A 15,691-nucleotide genomic window follows, 5' to 3' on the forward strand; every position below is an offset into this window, starting at 1 on the left:
TAAAAACAGTTGCAAATTACTGTTGTAAATAGTTATTAAAAATTGACAAATGTTTAACTATTTAGCTAAAAGCTTTGAAATGCCATTGACGAACAATGACGAATACAGTATTTGTATCAGAGCATTAAGTGTCCTACCTGAGGGTCCAGTCATGCTGGCAGTAGGGCTGGACATGGCCAAGATAAAAACCAAGACTCTGGGTGACGTCCAGCACGTTGCTGAAGTCGAGACTGATGGTGTTGAACAGCACAGAGGTCATGCTGATTTCATCCAGGGCCCACACATCGTGACCGCGACCTGAATGGTATGGCTGCCACCAGCGGAACTGTACGCCGAACTTACGAGCACCGGCCGGGAGTTCAACTGACACAATCCTGGTTGAGGGAAAGAGATTATTAAACGGAGCTTTATTGACAATTAATGGGAAGTTAGCTTGGAGTAAGCAGTGCATAGTCACATCCGCACAAATGTGAGAATCATGTATTTGGGGTTAGTGTCCAAAATGGCAAACATTTCAGCTAGAATTAATCACACAAGCTGACTGAACTGGGAATCAGACTCTGACTTGGATCTAAATCCCGCATAATCGCAGTCTGTTTGGACATTGTTAAACAGATTTTGACACAATGCAGATGGTCAATATAACCAAGATTTATGAACACAGTATCCGGCGTCACTATTTAGATTCTTATTGCACAATCTGTTCGCCACAAAGACCTTTTTTTCTCTTTGTCAAGACTGATTCCTGTATCTTTGTGTTTTGTACAAACGTACATTGAAAGAGTAACAACCTGCAATTGCACCTGCAGGTCAGATAGTTGTGTAAAACTTGCCTCTGACTCATTGGCCCCCGTTGACCTTTCTAGTGGTGATGAAGAGCTCTGAGACCCGGCCTGCGCAGCTGGAACCCAGCCCACTCTGTCTTCATTACACACATAGACTGCTCTAACTGACTCAATGGGTCCCAGTGGCTTACACCTCCAGCACGCCATTAGCAGCGCAAATGTGTGTGTTAATGGAGTCATAGTATCTCTGTGGAATCACAAGCCGACAAGTGTATGCACGCACGCACACAGACACACACACACACACACACACACTCTAAACATAGGTGGTACCTTGGCTCATGGAAGCCTTGGTAAGCGTAGTGCTGCAGCAGCGTCCAGGTGATGCCGTTGTCTGAGGAGTAATGCAGCAGCACTCCCTCTCCTGGCTGGTCTGGGGCAGGACATGAGCTCAGGGTGCTGCGGCTGCCCAGGCGAAGCGTAAACTGTAGGTACCTGCAGAGAGTGAAAGCAAGAATATGAAAGACAATTAAAGCAAGAAGAAGTAGGGGCGGTTAAAGTGAGAAGGGGAGTGCAATAGCAGTTGGGAGAGACATAGTGTAAAAAAAAAAGAAAAAAAAAAGAGAAGAGGGCAAGTTGATAAAGGAGAAGAAATAAAAGTAAGGTGACTAAGAGTGCTCAGGATGGAGAGGTAAGAGAGAGAGAGAGGGGGAAAAGGGTAGACAAACAGACAGTCATGCAGAGTAGACAGGTGGGAGGGAGGTGGCAGTATGATGGATGAGATGATTAAATGAATGAGGGCAAAATTAGATGAGAGGAGGTGGAAGGAAATAAAGAGCAAGACAGAGAGAGAGAAAGAATGAGAGCCGGAGTTCACATCCTTGTGTCCGTGTTAACTGTACATAGTTCTAAAGTAGCACGAGTTTCCATCCTTTTATGTGTTCTATGTTTTGGCAGACATATCATATATACTAATGTAATATTTATTGTAATTCCCATCATCTTTCTCGTGCTGCCAGTCACCCTCCAGCTCTCTCTGTCCTTGGCTGAGCAGTGCCTTCAATAGCGATGCTGTTTCCTCTTTCAGGCAGCTGTTCACTCAATCAGCCAGGAAACTGGCATTAAATACGGCCATCAGGTGGCACACTGAGAGCTGCAACAGGCATAATCAATCTAACACAGATGCCATATCTAACTTCACCGTTCCCTCTCTATCTTTCTCCCTCACATTTTCATCTCTCCTCTCATCTGCAGTCCCCCCCATGATCACAATCCATCTCCAGCATAGGAACCCAGAGTATGAGGGAAAGAGGGATTGACGAAGAAGGAGTGTGGATAGCTGACTGGCTGGAACATTTGCAGCATCAATCAGAAGTAAAGCCAGATGATGAAGACAAGCCAGAGTTTTACAAAGAAATCTTTTGGTGGCAAAATCAGCTGTTTTAAAACAAGGGCGTACATGTGAGTTCCCTCATATCTATGTTTGTGTATGTATGTTTTGGTTTTTTAAACATTCATGATCCTGTTCTGTATCAGCTGTTTCATTACCTGGCCTGGGAACTGTCTAGTGGAGCGGTAACCAAGTGTCTCCTGCTGTCTCTGTTGAGGACCAAGGCCTTGCCACTGGCCAGCACCCCACAACCAAAGCTGACCTCAGCCCCACGAAGTGAGGAGAAGCTGTGGTAGGAGGAGAGGCGTGGGCTGGAGAAACCCTCCGACAGGAAAGCCGGGAAGGTCTGAGAGGCAAGCTCACAGGCTGGACCACTGAAGCCTGGGTCACATCTGGGAGGTGGAGAGAGAGTGAGGAAGAGAGGAGGAGAAGAGAGGAGAGGAGAGGTAGGAGGGGAAGACATGATACATTAAAAAGAGTGAAGGATATAAACGAGAAAAAGAAGACAGTGATAATGAAAATCCATTAATAAATCATAACCATAATACAATTTGATTAACTTTGAATGGTGATTGGTGCTGGAAGGCATTAGGTGGATAATGAGCAGACTCGTTTTGAAGGAGAGACATTGGATTTATTTGGTTTAATAAAAAGCAGATCCTTACTTGCAGCCTGTGCGAGAACAATGTCCTCTCCCAGAGCAGAAACGAAGGCAGGCTGGACCAAGATACACTGAAGCATAACACAGGCATGGAAATTACATAATTAGATCATTAAATCAATTCATTTTACTGCAAAACTAAAAATGTTTGGATACTTAGATAAGCTGTAATGAAAAAAATGTCTGTGACCCTAAACATATTCTTATGGAGGAGGTTTTGGAGCTCATTTTTGGGGTCAATCTAAAGACAAAAACAATGGGTTTATATGGCAGTGAGTGCATCATGTGAGCTGTATGTAAAGTACTAACCATTGTCTATAGCCCACATGTTGCCCAATCCAGTGCCAGCCTGTTTCCAGCGGAAGCGTGTCGTCTCTGTCAGGGCAGCGTTGGGCAGAGGGATGGAGATTCTGGTCCACCTGGAGAGACAAAATACAATATGCATATATCCAAATTGACAGACTGATACATACGTATAGGTACAGTCACACACACAGATTTGCAGACTCATTCATACCCGCTGTAGTTGTCAGAGGAGTAGATGGTGCTGTGAGGTAGATGGGGTCCAGCACAGAGCTCTGGCAGACACTCAGTGTGGAGCAGAGACCAGGAGCGACCGTGGTTGGTGGAAAACTCCAGACTCACGCTAATGGAAAACAACAGAGAATGTCTCAACATTTTAATTTTCAAACAAAAATAAATTAAAATGACTCAAGAGCTCTAATTTAGATTAGATAAGAAAAAGTAAATGATGTCTTCCGAGACTTCATTGTAAAGCCTGTCCCTTTACTTCTTCTACTCTTTTATTAAAAAACATTCCCCAATTTAATGCATTTGAAGCTTCAAATGAGTGCAAGAGTTTGAGATCTAGGATTTAAATACCCAGAAGAAATGTAACACGATCCTAACAAACTCCTTAAACTTACATTTCTTATTCTTAGAGACCAACAGATTTCAGATTTCTCTAGATGCCGCTGTTTAGAAACATCATTGTGCCCTTAAGTTCCCTTTGTACCATTAACCCTACCTGAACCAAAATAACTGAGTGAATCAAATGTGTCTCCTTTGTTGCAGCCCAATTTTGTGCTTTTGACATGAAAAGTGGCAATATTTTCACATAAAAGCACTGCCTAACCTAGTTTTAAAATGTGTCACACCTGTTGGCAGGCTGGTAGGAGCCACAGCCGAGGTTGATGGAGAACTGAGCAACATGTGTGTGGGTGCCAGGCAGCACAGGGAGCAGCTGCATGAAGTCCACAGCCCATACATGGCGGTTGGCACCCCCATGTGACCGCTGCTCCAGGCAGAACTGGGTGACTGGTGTTTGTAGCTCAGTGGGCAGCGCCACCGATACCACCGCAGGAGTCTGAGACAGGAGAAACAGAGGATAGAATGAAGAGATCAGACCAGAGGGAAGATACTAATTAGAAAATAGTGCAAAGCCATCAGTATTTTTTACAATCAAAATACCCTAAGGCTCAAGATGAACTTTCTAAATTGCTTGATTTGTTTGACCAACAGTCCAAAACCAAAAGATATTCAGTTTATTATTTAAAAAAAGCTGCAAAACCTCACAGATGCAAAGTTGGAACAAGTAAACTTTCAGTATTTTTTGCTTAAAAATGACATAAATGATTGTGACCTGACGATTACAAATCTATTAATCATCTAATAGTTTCAGCTCAAATGGAATGACTGGGAATGTGAATGCACTGGTTCAGGAGTTAAGCATGTTTCTGTGAGATACAGAATGACTCAGCGACTTTTCAGAAGTCACATATTTTACACACCATCAAAAGTTATTCCAAAGTTTTGATTCTTTTTTGATTTTATTAATCTGAACAACACTGCTGTTGCGATCTAGAATATCTTGGAACCTATCCGAGGAACCTCATAGTAAAAAATTCCACCACGGTAACATGCTGCCATTTCATAAAGTGTTTGAACATTATATATGGTTGGACAGTTGGACTAAGAATAAAAGATAACTGCTATTATAGCAATTTACTGGTATACAGTAAAGTGAGCACTTCAGGCATATTATCTATAAGGTTTTGATAGAGTACAAATTCACATTTTTGTGTGTGTGTGTGTGTGTGTGTGTGTGAACATGTGTGTGTATGTCTCACCCTGTAAGAAGAGTAAGGAAGGGTGTCGAGGGCCACACGTTCCCTCCTGCCTTCAGACCTTCCAAACAGAATCACGTCGTTCTCATGAGACTCTCCTGGCTCACAGTCACCACCACCTAAACACAAACACACCATGTTTATGCAATGTAACATACTTGTGTGCAAATCTACCATTGCTTAAGACAAACAAATGGGGGGAGTTCCGTACCCATGATGAAGTAGAAGCGAAGGTTTCCATAAGACGTGGTGTCGAGGTAGGGGGTGCACACTCTCCTCCGGCCCTCTTTCTCAAACACTAGTGCCGAGCCCGACTCAATCTCTCCACACTGGGTCCCATAGGCGGCTCCCTCTATGTCCCAACTGGGTAAAAACACAGACAGTGAGCGCAGGTTTAGTAAGTAAAAGAAGTTTCTCAACACAAAATATTTATGGAAAAAAGTTAGACATTTATATATTTAAAATAAGGGGTACATGAAGTATGTGCCAGTATTTCAACAACATTAATACAAAATAAAAAAATTCAAGCAATCATGCTACAATATGTACTACTCCTAAACACTTAAATAATTAGTTTGCAAACTCATATTTTTCACAGTAAGATGGTCTATGGCCTGAATATATATTTTAAAAGTAACAACAATAAATTCTTGAGCGTAAGTTTAGTTAAAGAAGGAAAATAAGCCTGAAAATAACAACGTAATGTGAATATGTAATTTACAGTAAAGTTAATAGAAAAGTAAACAGAGGCGCTTCATTTATTGCTAAATCTTAAGCACTTAACCTTAGCCAAATATTAACCCCAAATGAGACTTTATTGACCTAATAGCACACGGAAATCATAGGATGCAAACACCTGCGTTTATAGATTGCCTCTTTAATACAGCATTTCCCCCAGGAGTATTCCTGAAGTCAGTAAACAGTTGCCATAATTTGCAACTTCCCAGTAAACAAACACACAATGTCAGTAATACAGCATAAATCACCTGCAAGAGGACTTACACATGAAGGACAGGCGCACACACACACACACACACACACACACACACACACACACACACACACACACACACACACACACACGAGCGCATACCGACACATATTTCTGCACAGTGGAGAGAGGATCCTCATTAGCAGTGACAGAAGTTAACTCAGTGTGTCAGCCCTCTCCTGTGTTCCTCTACCTCCACTGCCTCTTTCTCTTTCGCTTTCCATTTCCTTTCCTTCTGTCTCTGTCACAGCCACTATTGGGTTAAATGACACTTAGTGGAGAGTAGCCTTAACACAAGCAAAAACTCTCCCTGTATACGTCACCCATGTGTCGGCCCATGACGCCTGATAGGTGAGAGATAGCATGCAGTGTAGCCTGTTGGCATGCTGCAGGAAGGTGTGAGGGTGTGGGGCGGCCGTAGAAATACCCTCCTGTTTTAGAGCCTTCTCATTAATGAAAAAGCGTCCTGACAGACCTGGTGCATGAGGTCTGTTAATTACTCTCTGGCAGTAACACTATCTATCACCTCTCTTCTTTTATCTCTCTGCCTCATGCAGTGCCTCCGACTGTGTTACCTTGCTGTCTGCTGTCCAGTATGTGTTTGAAAGCCAGAGTGTGTGTGTGTCTCACTATGAACAGATGGACTGCTGTCTCTGTAGCAGTCAGAGGCATGGCATTCACCTGTGTCAGCCCCCATGCTTGACTTAAACTTGTGCAACACGCTGCATGTCGCATCGCTTGGCATATGACAAGTGACAGGTGTCAAAGCATGTGCATATACACACACATACACACACACACACACACACACACACACACACACACACACACACACACACACACACACACACACATACACAGAAATACCTGAGCACTGATATGCTACCAAAAATAATCTCTGTGTTAACTCTCTCTTTCCCAGCTATTATATGGCCTAGTGTTAAATCATTGCATCAATTATCATCCCAAACTGACACTATATTCATTAAGGATCATGTTTCTGTAGCTGTGAGTTGGCTCCGATAATATTTTGTTCTTTTAATATAATACTACTCAGGTCTGGCAACCTGAAAACCTGTATAGATTGGCATCTGATAATGTTGTACTTCATGTTTTTGTTGTCTTTGTAAATGATTTAGTTTAGTCTAGTTTTACCTTTCCCTCTAATTGTTTTGTTGCATTTCATGGTGTTCTTATGTACAATTGTAAATTGTAATTGTAATCTGATAAAAATGATGCCATAATGGGGGTGGGGGTAGAAATGAGAACATCATCTTGGCTTACTTCGACGGTGGGCTTTCAAAGTCTTCCTCCCAGTAGCTCCTTCCCTCCTCGCGATGCAGGTCGATGTCTCTGGTGGTAGCAAAGCTGTGGCCCACTCCCTCACCACCATGGAAATACAGGGCATTGCCCTCGGACTGACACGCATGCTGGCAAATAAGAACACAGGCGTTAACACATGCAACAGTTTACCACTTTTGCAGAGCAGTGTCTTTAATGTGGAAATGTTTTTTCCCTTGCTCCTCATGATTATGGTATTTACTCTGCTTTAACATGCAGCAGAGCAAAAGTTGAAAAGCTGTCTTTCGGGAAACAGCGAGTTTATTCATTTGACTGATCATTAGGCTGTCTATCATATTTCTTTTAAATTAAATTCATGTGTAAAGAAGGGAATCCATGTAAATGCACACTGATTTATCGGTGTACCTTGACGGTAGCTCCAGGGAAGAAGAGCCAGTTGGCAGTGTCTGGAGGGTCCAAGTTGTCCTCCATGAGGGGGGCTCTGTGAGCAACATTCACCAGCAGCACGTTGTCTAGCCCCCAGCAGGACTCATAGCCTTCGGGGCCATGGGGGACCTCCTGAGACCAACGGAGACGAACACCATCAGCCTTGGATTGATGTGGCAGGGGAAGCAGGTGGATGACGGTGCTGCTGTTGGTAGGGGCTCTGGAGGAGAAACATTTAACATGAGGGTCTTGTGTGTGATGGCTGTGTTTACGTAATTAAGTGCTACATGTTTATGCATTAAATAATTATCATTAATCATTTAAATGAGGCTGAAATAGCCACATATGGAGAGACACTACTTGTCCTTATGGTGGAGTGAAACCGAGAGAGAAAAAGCAGCTTTCAGAATGAGTCCAAGTGTATCAGTAGTTGATTTATGAGTTGGTTTCAACACAAAAGTATAACTTACTGCAGCTAAATATTGTAGTTAGAAGACTGCATCATTACATTATGCCTCTGTTCTCCCTCTGAGCTGACTAAACAGAGAGAGGCAGGAATAGAGGGATGAAAAACAGGGGGATCATAGAGAAACAAACAGGAGAGGAATGACAAATTGAGAGGGGGAGGTGTGAATGAGGGAAAAAAGAGAGGACGGGTGTTCATAACAGATGGAAGGACTGTGGGATGGACGAGGAAGGAGGAAGAAGAGGAGAGAGAGAGAGAGAAAGAGACCTGATCTTCTCCAGTGTGATCCAGTCATCGGAGGTGTTGGCGTTACCACTTAGGCTGTATGACACAGTGATGCTGGGGTCTGAGTAACTGAACCGGCAGGAGCCTGAGCCTGGGGAATATAAATGCACACAGAGGACAGACATATATGACAGTTAACACTCTTGTTGAGGGAACAGCTTCTGAAAGTGTTAGCTAGTTTCCTTTTTTTTTTTCAACAATTGAATTTCATCAGCAGGGCAATGATCCTTGGTAAGCCCTGAGGGGCAGCCAGACCGGGCACGATGGCTTCTTCTGACTGACTACTCCTACATTCCCCCTTTAGCCAAGTGGAAAATGATGTCTCAACGGTGTCATGGTGGAACTAAGAGATCAGCAGCTTAACAGGGCTGAGAGAAGTATGCAGAGGTGATGGGAGGAGCTGATGTAGGACCAGATACTCTATAGCCATCTACAGCTTGACACTGTTAGTACATGTGTATGTGTGACTATATTCTTGTACGTTTCTGCTTGACAAGTTTGTGTGGGATCAGACTATATTTGCACCTTTAAAATGTGGGTTTGTGAGGGTGCTGTGGGAGCTGGTGGGGTCAAAGGTGGCTAATGGACGAAGTAGGCTAACCCCCACATCCCAGCCTTTCCTCTCCCCTCCCCTGCTCTCCCCCATCTTCTACACCACCTGACAGTGTGCAGCGTCTACGTCCTGCAGTGCTGGCCCATCCCCACTGAATACAGTCGCGCATTAACCTGCCACCACTTCATTGCACTGCTCCACTGAACTTCTCCATACACAACCCTACTGCATCACAAACTCATATTAATGACCTGCAAACGAGAGCACAGCCAGACAGAACGAGAGATCGGAAAAGAGGGGTTGTCGTTACAGTATGTACTCTTATTTCCTGCCAGTCATGTTCCCATGAGAATTGGTGGATACGTGTAATGGACATGAAAAATACAACATGACACATTCTCTAAAAACTCTGCCATGACCTTCTGGGTGTCTTTCCAGAATATTTTAAATAATTCATTACTGTGATAGGAGAGGCAGAGAGGGAAAGAAACACACTGGCAAGAAACAGAACAAAACACAGTGATTTCTTGAGGATGAGGAAGTGATCTATTGTCCTGGCTGCAAAACACTGTTGCACACAGGGTCTAAGATATTTGAACAGTGTATTCATGTATTGTTTGCAATGTGTGTAAAGATATAATACTCACCCAGGGCAAACTGCAGGACTGAGGCTGTGCTAGTGTTGAGAGGTACAGTGGTCTGGGGAAGATACACACAGCCGTTTAGGTTATCACCCATAAATAATCTAAATCATGAATCAATATTATTTACTGCACTTAAAGTGTTTTTAACTTTGTTTTGTTGAAGTTTTCAGGTTAAAAGATTGAAGTCTGTTGCACCTGTATCCCCAACGAATAATGTTGTAAAGGGTTTTCAACATATTGCCACATCTGTGTGTGTGTGTGTGTGTGTGTGTGTGTGTGTGTGAGTGTGCGAGAGAGAGTGGCAGAGAAGCAAAGGATAGGCTGTGTGCACATGAATAGATGTTCTCATTGTCAATGATATTATATTTGAGATTTGAGACGTTCTGTGTGTGAACGTTTCTGTGTTTCTGGATTTGCACGCTTGTGGCACTTGACAGAAGAGCTGCCAGGCAGCGGCATCAAACAATTGGAACAGTAACAGACAAAGCAACTGTTTATCAGAAAAGTAAATAGACTCATGAGGCACTGAACACGTCTCTGCTGCTGACCGGCTTTCATCTCTGAGAGAAAACTAAACAGTCTGAAATCAACTTTGTAAAGATAGAAAGAGGGCATGAAATGGTTTGATAAGAAATTCTGAGTGTATGGGTGTGTGTTGGCATTATTTGTGTCTGCGTATGTGCCACACTGCATGTCAGGCAGTATCCTGACACTACTGTACTTCACTACCGTAAAATGAACATGGGATGATATGAAGTGGATTGAGTGGATTTCTTACTGATATTTCAGCTATTCATTTCCAGCCTAAATCACCTTCTTTGTTAGAGAGGGTAGACAATTGTGCAGAGCTTACAGAGATGCAGATGTTAAAACATTTGTTTCTACTGTGGTCACAGCTCGTATGCTGTAATTTACTGTAGCTGTGGCTGTGGCTACCCAGTGGTTGGTTTGCATGTATGGTCAATGGGCCGTAAACTGTACAGCGGTGGCAGTGTGGTTAAACATGGCAGTTACCAGCTCTCGTTCTCCAAAGGGCTCACAGAAAGTGACCGCTCTGCCATGCATCAGTACACCACACTGCTCTCCCACCTCACAGTTACTGCACTCAGACCTGTGAGGAGAGGAGAGGAAACAGAGTTATAACAAAAGCAAGAAGTATCAAGGGAGCGCACCGAAGATTTAGAAAGTGATTGAACTCTTTGAATTACAAGAAGAGTCGTAACCTTTTCACCTACCAGATGCTCGGGTCCAGCTCTCCTTGTAGGTTAGAGTCAAAGTCGTCACGCAGCACAGCGTGTTTTCCATGGAGCTCCACTACACAAAAACACCATATGCTCACAGTCAGACACAGTCTGTATGATACCTTGTATTTCATGTTGCAATTACCTGTGTGGTTATAGTATCCAAAGAAAAGCATGCAGACTCACCAAGACTAGGTCTCAATGGGGACTCGGTTGGAGCTGAAACGAAAACGGAGAAGAAGAAAGGAAATATTGGGAGTTATTCTGCAGCAACATCAAGTATGCACAGGTATAGTCTGATGCCAGTCCTGGGCCTAATTTACAGGCAGTTTGTTTTAGTAGACGGATTGAGAGCTGTGGAAGTGCATGAACCTTCATGTAAATGCATGAACAAAAGTAAATGTACAGACTACTCCAACTTTTCCTATCAGTGCAGTTTTGCATTGTTAATTGTATGGAAAAAAGTGTGTAATAGTCATCAAGCGCAGCGAAAAGGGCCCATTCTTAAATCATCTCTGAGTGAAACAAACTTTCTGTGTCCTGGCCGGCCACGGCTGCAGTCTCCTGGCTGCTGATGTTAATTCCTTTCAGTAATGAAAGGCCGGGCGGCCATGATTAACGGTTCAATGCCAATTAACCGCCATCCACCCCAGAGGCGCCTGTGTGCTCTAATCTGTGGCCACTGCCTAGCTAACACACTCAACCATCAATCTCTCCCAGGGGATGCGCAGCTCCGAGAGGAGGAGGGAGGTGAATGGAGGGGGGTAGTGAGTGTTGAGACTTAATGAATCAAACATGGGTTTAAGAAAACACACTGGCTCTGGCTCAATCAGTCTGCATCCACATTTTTTTTAAATACCATAAAGTTGCAAAGTACTGTATGGGTTTGACCTTTGTTCTAGAAAAGATGGAGGAGCTAGTGAGGTTAAACTCACCAGCTGAAACTTAATAAATCAAACTGAGGACATTTTGATAGATTGGTTTTTGGTCTTTTATTAGCTGATGCACGCAGAAAAAAAGAGACAGGAAGGGCGTGACAAATAATGCAGTTTGTTGGATGTCATATACTTAAACTCAGACAACAAAAAGTTGATAATCAAACCTTCCCTTTTGTATATTTACGATTCAGTTACTTCGAACACAAAGCAAAGTGCACCTTTGTTTTATCTCGATTAGAACATTTTCCGAGTTTACGTTGCTCGCCCATATTAGAGAATTTGAATTTAAAATTGTTTCGTAATCAGTCCCTGATGGGTTTGGCATGTGACCCTTCAATCCCTTTGAGCTTCTTTACTCTGCTCTGGTATTTTTTTTTTTTTAAGACAGCCTTACTCCAGACAGAAGAGAAGGATAATCTGCTGCAGTATTCTCCATCCAGGATGAGTCCCACCTGATAAAACACACTAAGATAACACACTCATTCAAAAGTTTCATTTCAAGTAATTTGAGAGTTTCTTTCAAACCTTGCAGCAGTTTTAAAATTTCCTCTGAGAGAGGGGCTTACATTTGAGAAGCCCACCTAAAACCCCTCATAAACAACAGAACATGAATCAAGAGAGGAGGGATTATCAAAAAAAGATTTCTTACTATCGTAATGGCTCTGCAAATGTCTTTATTTGGAGCTCAAGCTGTAATTTCCTCCCATTGGATCCAAATGCCGGGCACTTAGAGATGGATTTACTATTCACAGAGTGATGGAAAAGTTTCATGCTGACGGCAGAAGTTGGAGTCTTAGTGGCCTGTGTGACAGAGCTGGGCGGTTCAGTGGCTGCGACTGTTGCTGCCGCCGCTCTGGTAGGCCCTGATGCTCAGCTCCATGGCTGGAGCCCGAGCTCGACGATGAAGCCCATTAAAAGCAGATCAAAGGGCCCTCTTACTCCCACTCTGTCGCCCTTGCTCTCTCACTTCCTCAGCCCTATAATCCTCAAATGTCGGCTGATTCAAAACATGTTTAGAGGAGCTATCAATCCCAGCATGTGCAACTCTCTCATGTTTCTTCTACCCTATTAACATTCCTATAAAACTGTAATAAAAATAAGATGTGCAGTGTTGTGCTAAGTTTACATGAGTATGTGTTCATCGCACATATTCAACCTGAGCGGAGCATGTACTAAAACCCGATTCCTGGTAATCCACCCTGTCAAACTGACATACAGTAATAAATGCGTCGTTGGTATTCTGCTCTCTACTGTCTCTCTCTTAAACAAACCCTTCTAAATCTCTCTCAGTCTTTCTAGTGAGGCCATTTGGCTGGAGAAAGGCCCAAAAGATTTTTTTTTTGGGTGGATAATCCCTTCAAGCTTCCAAAAAGGCCTCATTTACAGTTTTCTTTCTCCATGCTTCATCACGCTCTCCTGCTGTCTCTCTCACTTCCCTTCTATCGCAATCTCTCCCTCCTGCCCACCCCTCCATCCGCACCCATTCTGTCTCTCTCTGCCTAACCCTCTGCGCATCGGGAGCAGACAGTGGCGCTCATTTCACTTGGATTAATCCCCTCTCACTTTCTTAAAGACTTCAATTACTGCCTCCTCTATTTGCGGCTCATCTCTGCTAATGCCTGTATCTCCCTGGCCAGGGCTTATACTGACAAGCAGGCAGAGGGACACACACACACACACACACACACACACACACACACACACACACACACACACACACACACACACACACACACACACACACACACACACACACACACATAGATAGAAATACACACACACACAGACGGCTTTTCCTTCCAGAGCTGACCCAACCATCTCTGCTATTTCGCTAATATGCACATGCACACATATGCTCACATATAAACAGATGCAACAAAAAAAGAGGGTATTCTCGATAAACTACTCTGGGACTAAAATCGGATGGGTGCTGATGAGCAGGGTTGGAGTAATACAAGGGGGGACTAAATGAGCATAAGCTTTGGCAGACTCAGACATATTGGCACAAAGAGCGCAGGGCACAAGTCATGTTAAATCTTCTCCCCCTCTTCTCTCCATCTTCCTGCTCTAATCTCCTCTCTCTCAAATTTTTCTCCCCACCCTGTAAACTGCACCCGCTCTTCCAATCTCCCTCGTTCTCTTCTCGTTTGCTCTTTTTCCCTTCGTCTGACTCACATCCTTGACGACGTGAACCTTGTTTGAAGTCGAGTTGCTCCCGTCTAACTGGCGGTTGCAATTACAGACTCACCAGGACGCAGGATGCTGTTGTTTTTCGTTTTACTATGACTAGAAAAGAAATGGTTCTCCAAGGTCAGATAGGAGCTCCTTCACTCCACTCAGCGAAAACCAGGGCCTTTGTGTGGGCTTCAATTGGCATCATTACAATAATTACAGGTGAGTGGAGAGGAGACCAGCAAAGAAGAAAGACTATTTCAATCTCCATTTTTACTTTTTCTAGCTGTGTTTATCAGTAAAGGTGGAATCCAAGGTAAAGACAAGATTTCTTCCCAATAGAGAGAATTAAAGAGTCGAACCAAGAGTCTCAAAACATGAGGACAGGCTTATTCACAGTTTTTGGCTTTATGTGTTTATGTCTTTGATAAATATCTCCTTGATTTCATTGTATCAGAGAAACACACCGCATATTCTTCCACATATCACCGTTTGCTTGCTAATTAAGGTAATTCCAACTAAAATTACACAAACAAAAAAGCAAATGAGGAAAATCTTAACTGAAGGTGAACAGAAAGGAAGACTGGGATGAGAGAAAAAAGAAAAACTGGATAAATGAGGGCTAGAGGAGATGGTCAGGATGCAAGAGGGGAAGAGATATAGACGAGACAGCAAAGTCTCAAGGTTTTTTGCTGGTGAACGATGAGGGATGTCAGGCGAGCCGGCGTTCAGCCAGGCAAGCAGGCTGGCTGGCAGACTGGGTGGGTGGCGAGGAGGTGGAAGAGGGGAGGCCACTCGTCGCTCCTCTGTTGGGCTGTGATCAGGCGTCCCTCAGGGAGCAGTGGCCTCTTTGAGTTATATGTCCCTTTAATAATCCATCTGGGGCGCAGTGCACTCGGCCAGGCCCATAAAGACCTGATTTATTCCCTCACTGGAGATGAGAGGACCTGGCGATGCTGGGCGGAAAGCAGGGACTGCTGTCAGGAGATAGAGCTGATGGACGGCCTGCAGCTCCATTGAACACCCACCACAACCCTCCACCCTCTAGCAGAGAGCACCCTTTCGTAGCCCACCCCTACCTCTCATTCTCCACCTTGACTCCTCTCATATGGAGTTAATAAGACTTTTTATAGTCGCTCAGTAGGAGCGGAAATGTACTTCTGTTTCATCCTCCTGCCTGTCAGTTCCTATACTTGCAGTCGTTTAAAAGTGTGCCGGTAATTTGCATTTCGCCGCATCATGCTTTAAAGCATCTCTAGGAGCCTGTCCAAACAATTTGGCAATGTGCTGATTGGTGCAGCGAACTTCTCCGTTGTGCTCTGCATCTCATTTTGGCTGCAGCAGTATTTGGCAGACAACCATTAGTTTTGTCTTCTGAATAATCAAGTAAGAACAAAATATGGGTATTTTTCCGTGCTGGTTGTAGAATAAAGTGATGGGGTGTCGATCAAAGCAAACTGGGAGAGAAGTTGGAGGGATGAATTGAACATTGAATGAAGGAATGGAGTGAAGAAGAGAACAGGCACAGCAGAAAGGGGCTGTTAGAGCAGTGTGTCTGGGACCACAAAGCCCCCAACACCGCTAGACAGATCATATCACACACACACACACACACACACACACACACACACACACACACACACACACACACATCCAGCCTTTGCTTATGTCTCAGCAGGCTTTTAGGGGCACCAGCGTGGAAACATTACTA

At 43.8% G+C, this 15,691-nt stretch overlaps 1 protein-coding gene across 2 annotated transcripts in view; it reads right to left on the reverse strand.

The window, feature by feature from the left end:
- The window catches only part of LOC137880930 (reelin-like), a 90,140-nt gene that overhangs the window by 26,025 nt on the left and 48,424 nt on the right, over positions 1 to 15,691 (reverse strand). For both annotated transcript variants that reach the window (XM_068722527.1, XM_068722526.1), the window contains exons 5-20: positions 11,057 to 11,089; positions 10,865 to 10,943; positions 10,644 to 10,740; positions 9,633 to 9,684; positions 8,415 to 8,523; positions 7,661 to 7,901; positions 7,238 to 7,383; positions 5,174 to 5,325; positions 4,966 to 5,081; positions 3,994 to 4,202; positions 3,354 to 3,482; positions 3,146 to 3,255; positions 2,841 to 2,907; positions 2,334 to 2,567; positions 1,119 to 1,280; positions 138 to 374 (exon numbers count right to left, since the gene is read on the reverse strand). In XM_068722527.1, the coding sequence (XP_068578628.1) occupies positions 138 to 374; positions 1,119 to 1,280; positions 2,334 to 2,567; positions 2,841 to 2,907; positions 3,146 to 3,255; positions 3,354 to 3,482; positions 3,994 to 4,202; positions 4,966 to 5,081; positions 5,174 to 5,325; positions 7,238 to 7,383; positions 7,661 to 7,901; positions 8,415 to 8,523; positions 9,633 to 9,684; positions 10,644 to 10,740; positions 10,865 to 10,943; positions 11,057 to 11,089 (2,173 nt within the window). The remainder of the gene's footprint in view (positions 1 to 137; positions 375 to 1,118; positions 1,281 to 2,333; positions 2,568 to 2,840; positions 2,908 to 3,145; positions 3,256 to 3,353; positions 3,483 to 3,993; positions 4,203 to 4,965; positions 5,082 to 5,173; positions 5,326 to 7,237; positions 7,384 to 7,660; positions 7,902 to 8,414; positions 8,524 to 9,632; positions 9,685 to 10,643; positions 10,741 to 10,864; positions 10,944 to 11,056; positions 11,090 to 15,691) is intronic.

This window comes from Cebidichthys violaceus, unplaced genomic scaffold, assembly GCF_023349555.1.
Source record: "Cebidichthys violaceus isolate CVI_PGR_0920_01 unplaced genomic scaffold, fCebVio1.0.p SCAF_3, whole genome shotgun sequence".
Taxonomy (NCBI): Eukaryota; Metazoa; Chordata; class Actinopteri; order Perciformes; family Stichaeidae; genus Cebidichthys; species Cebidichthys violaceus.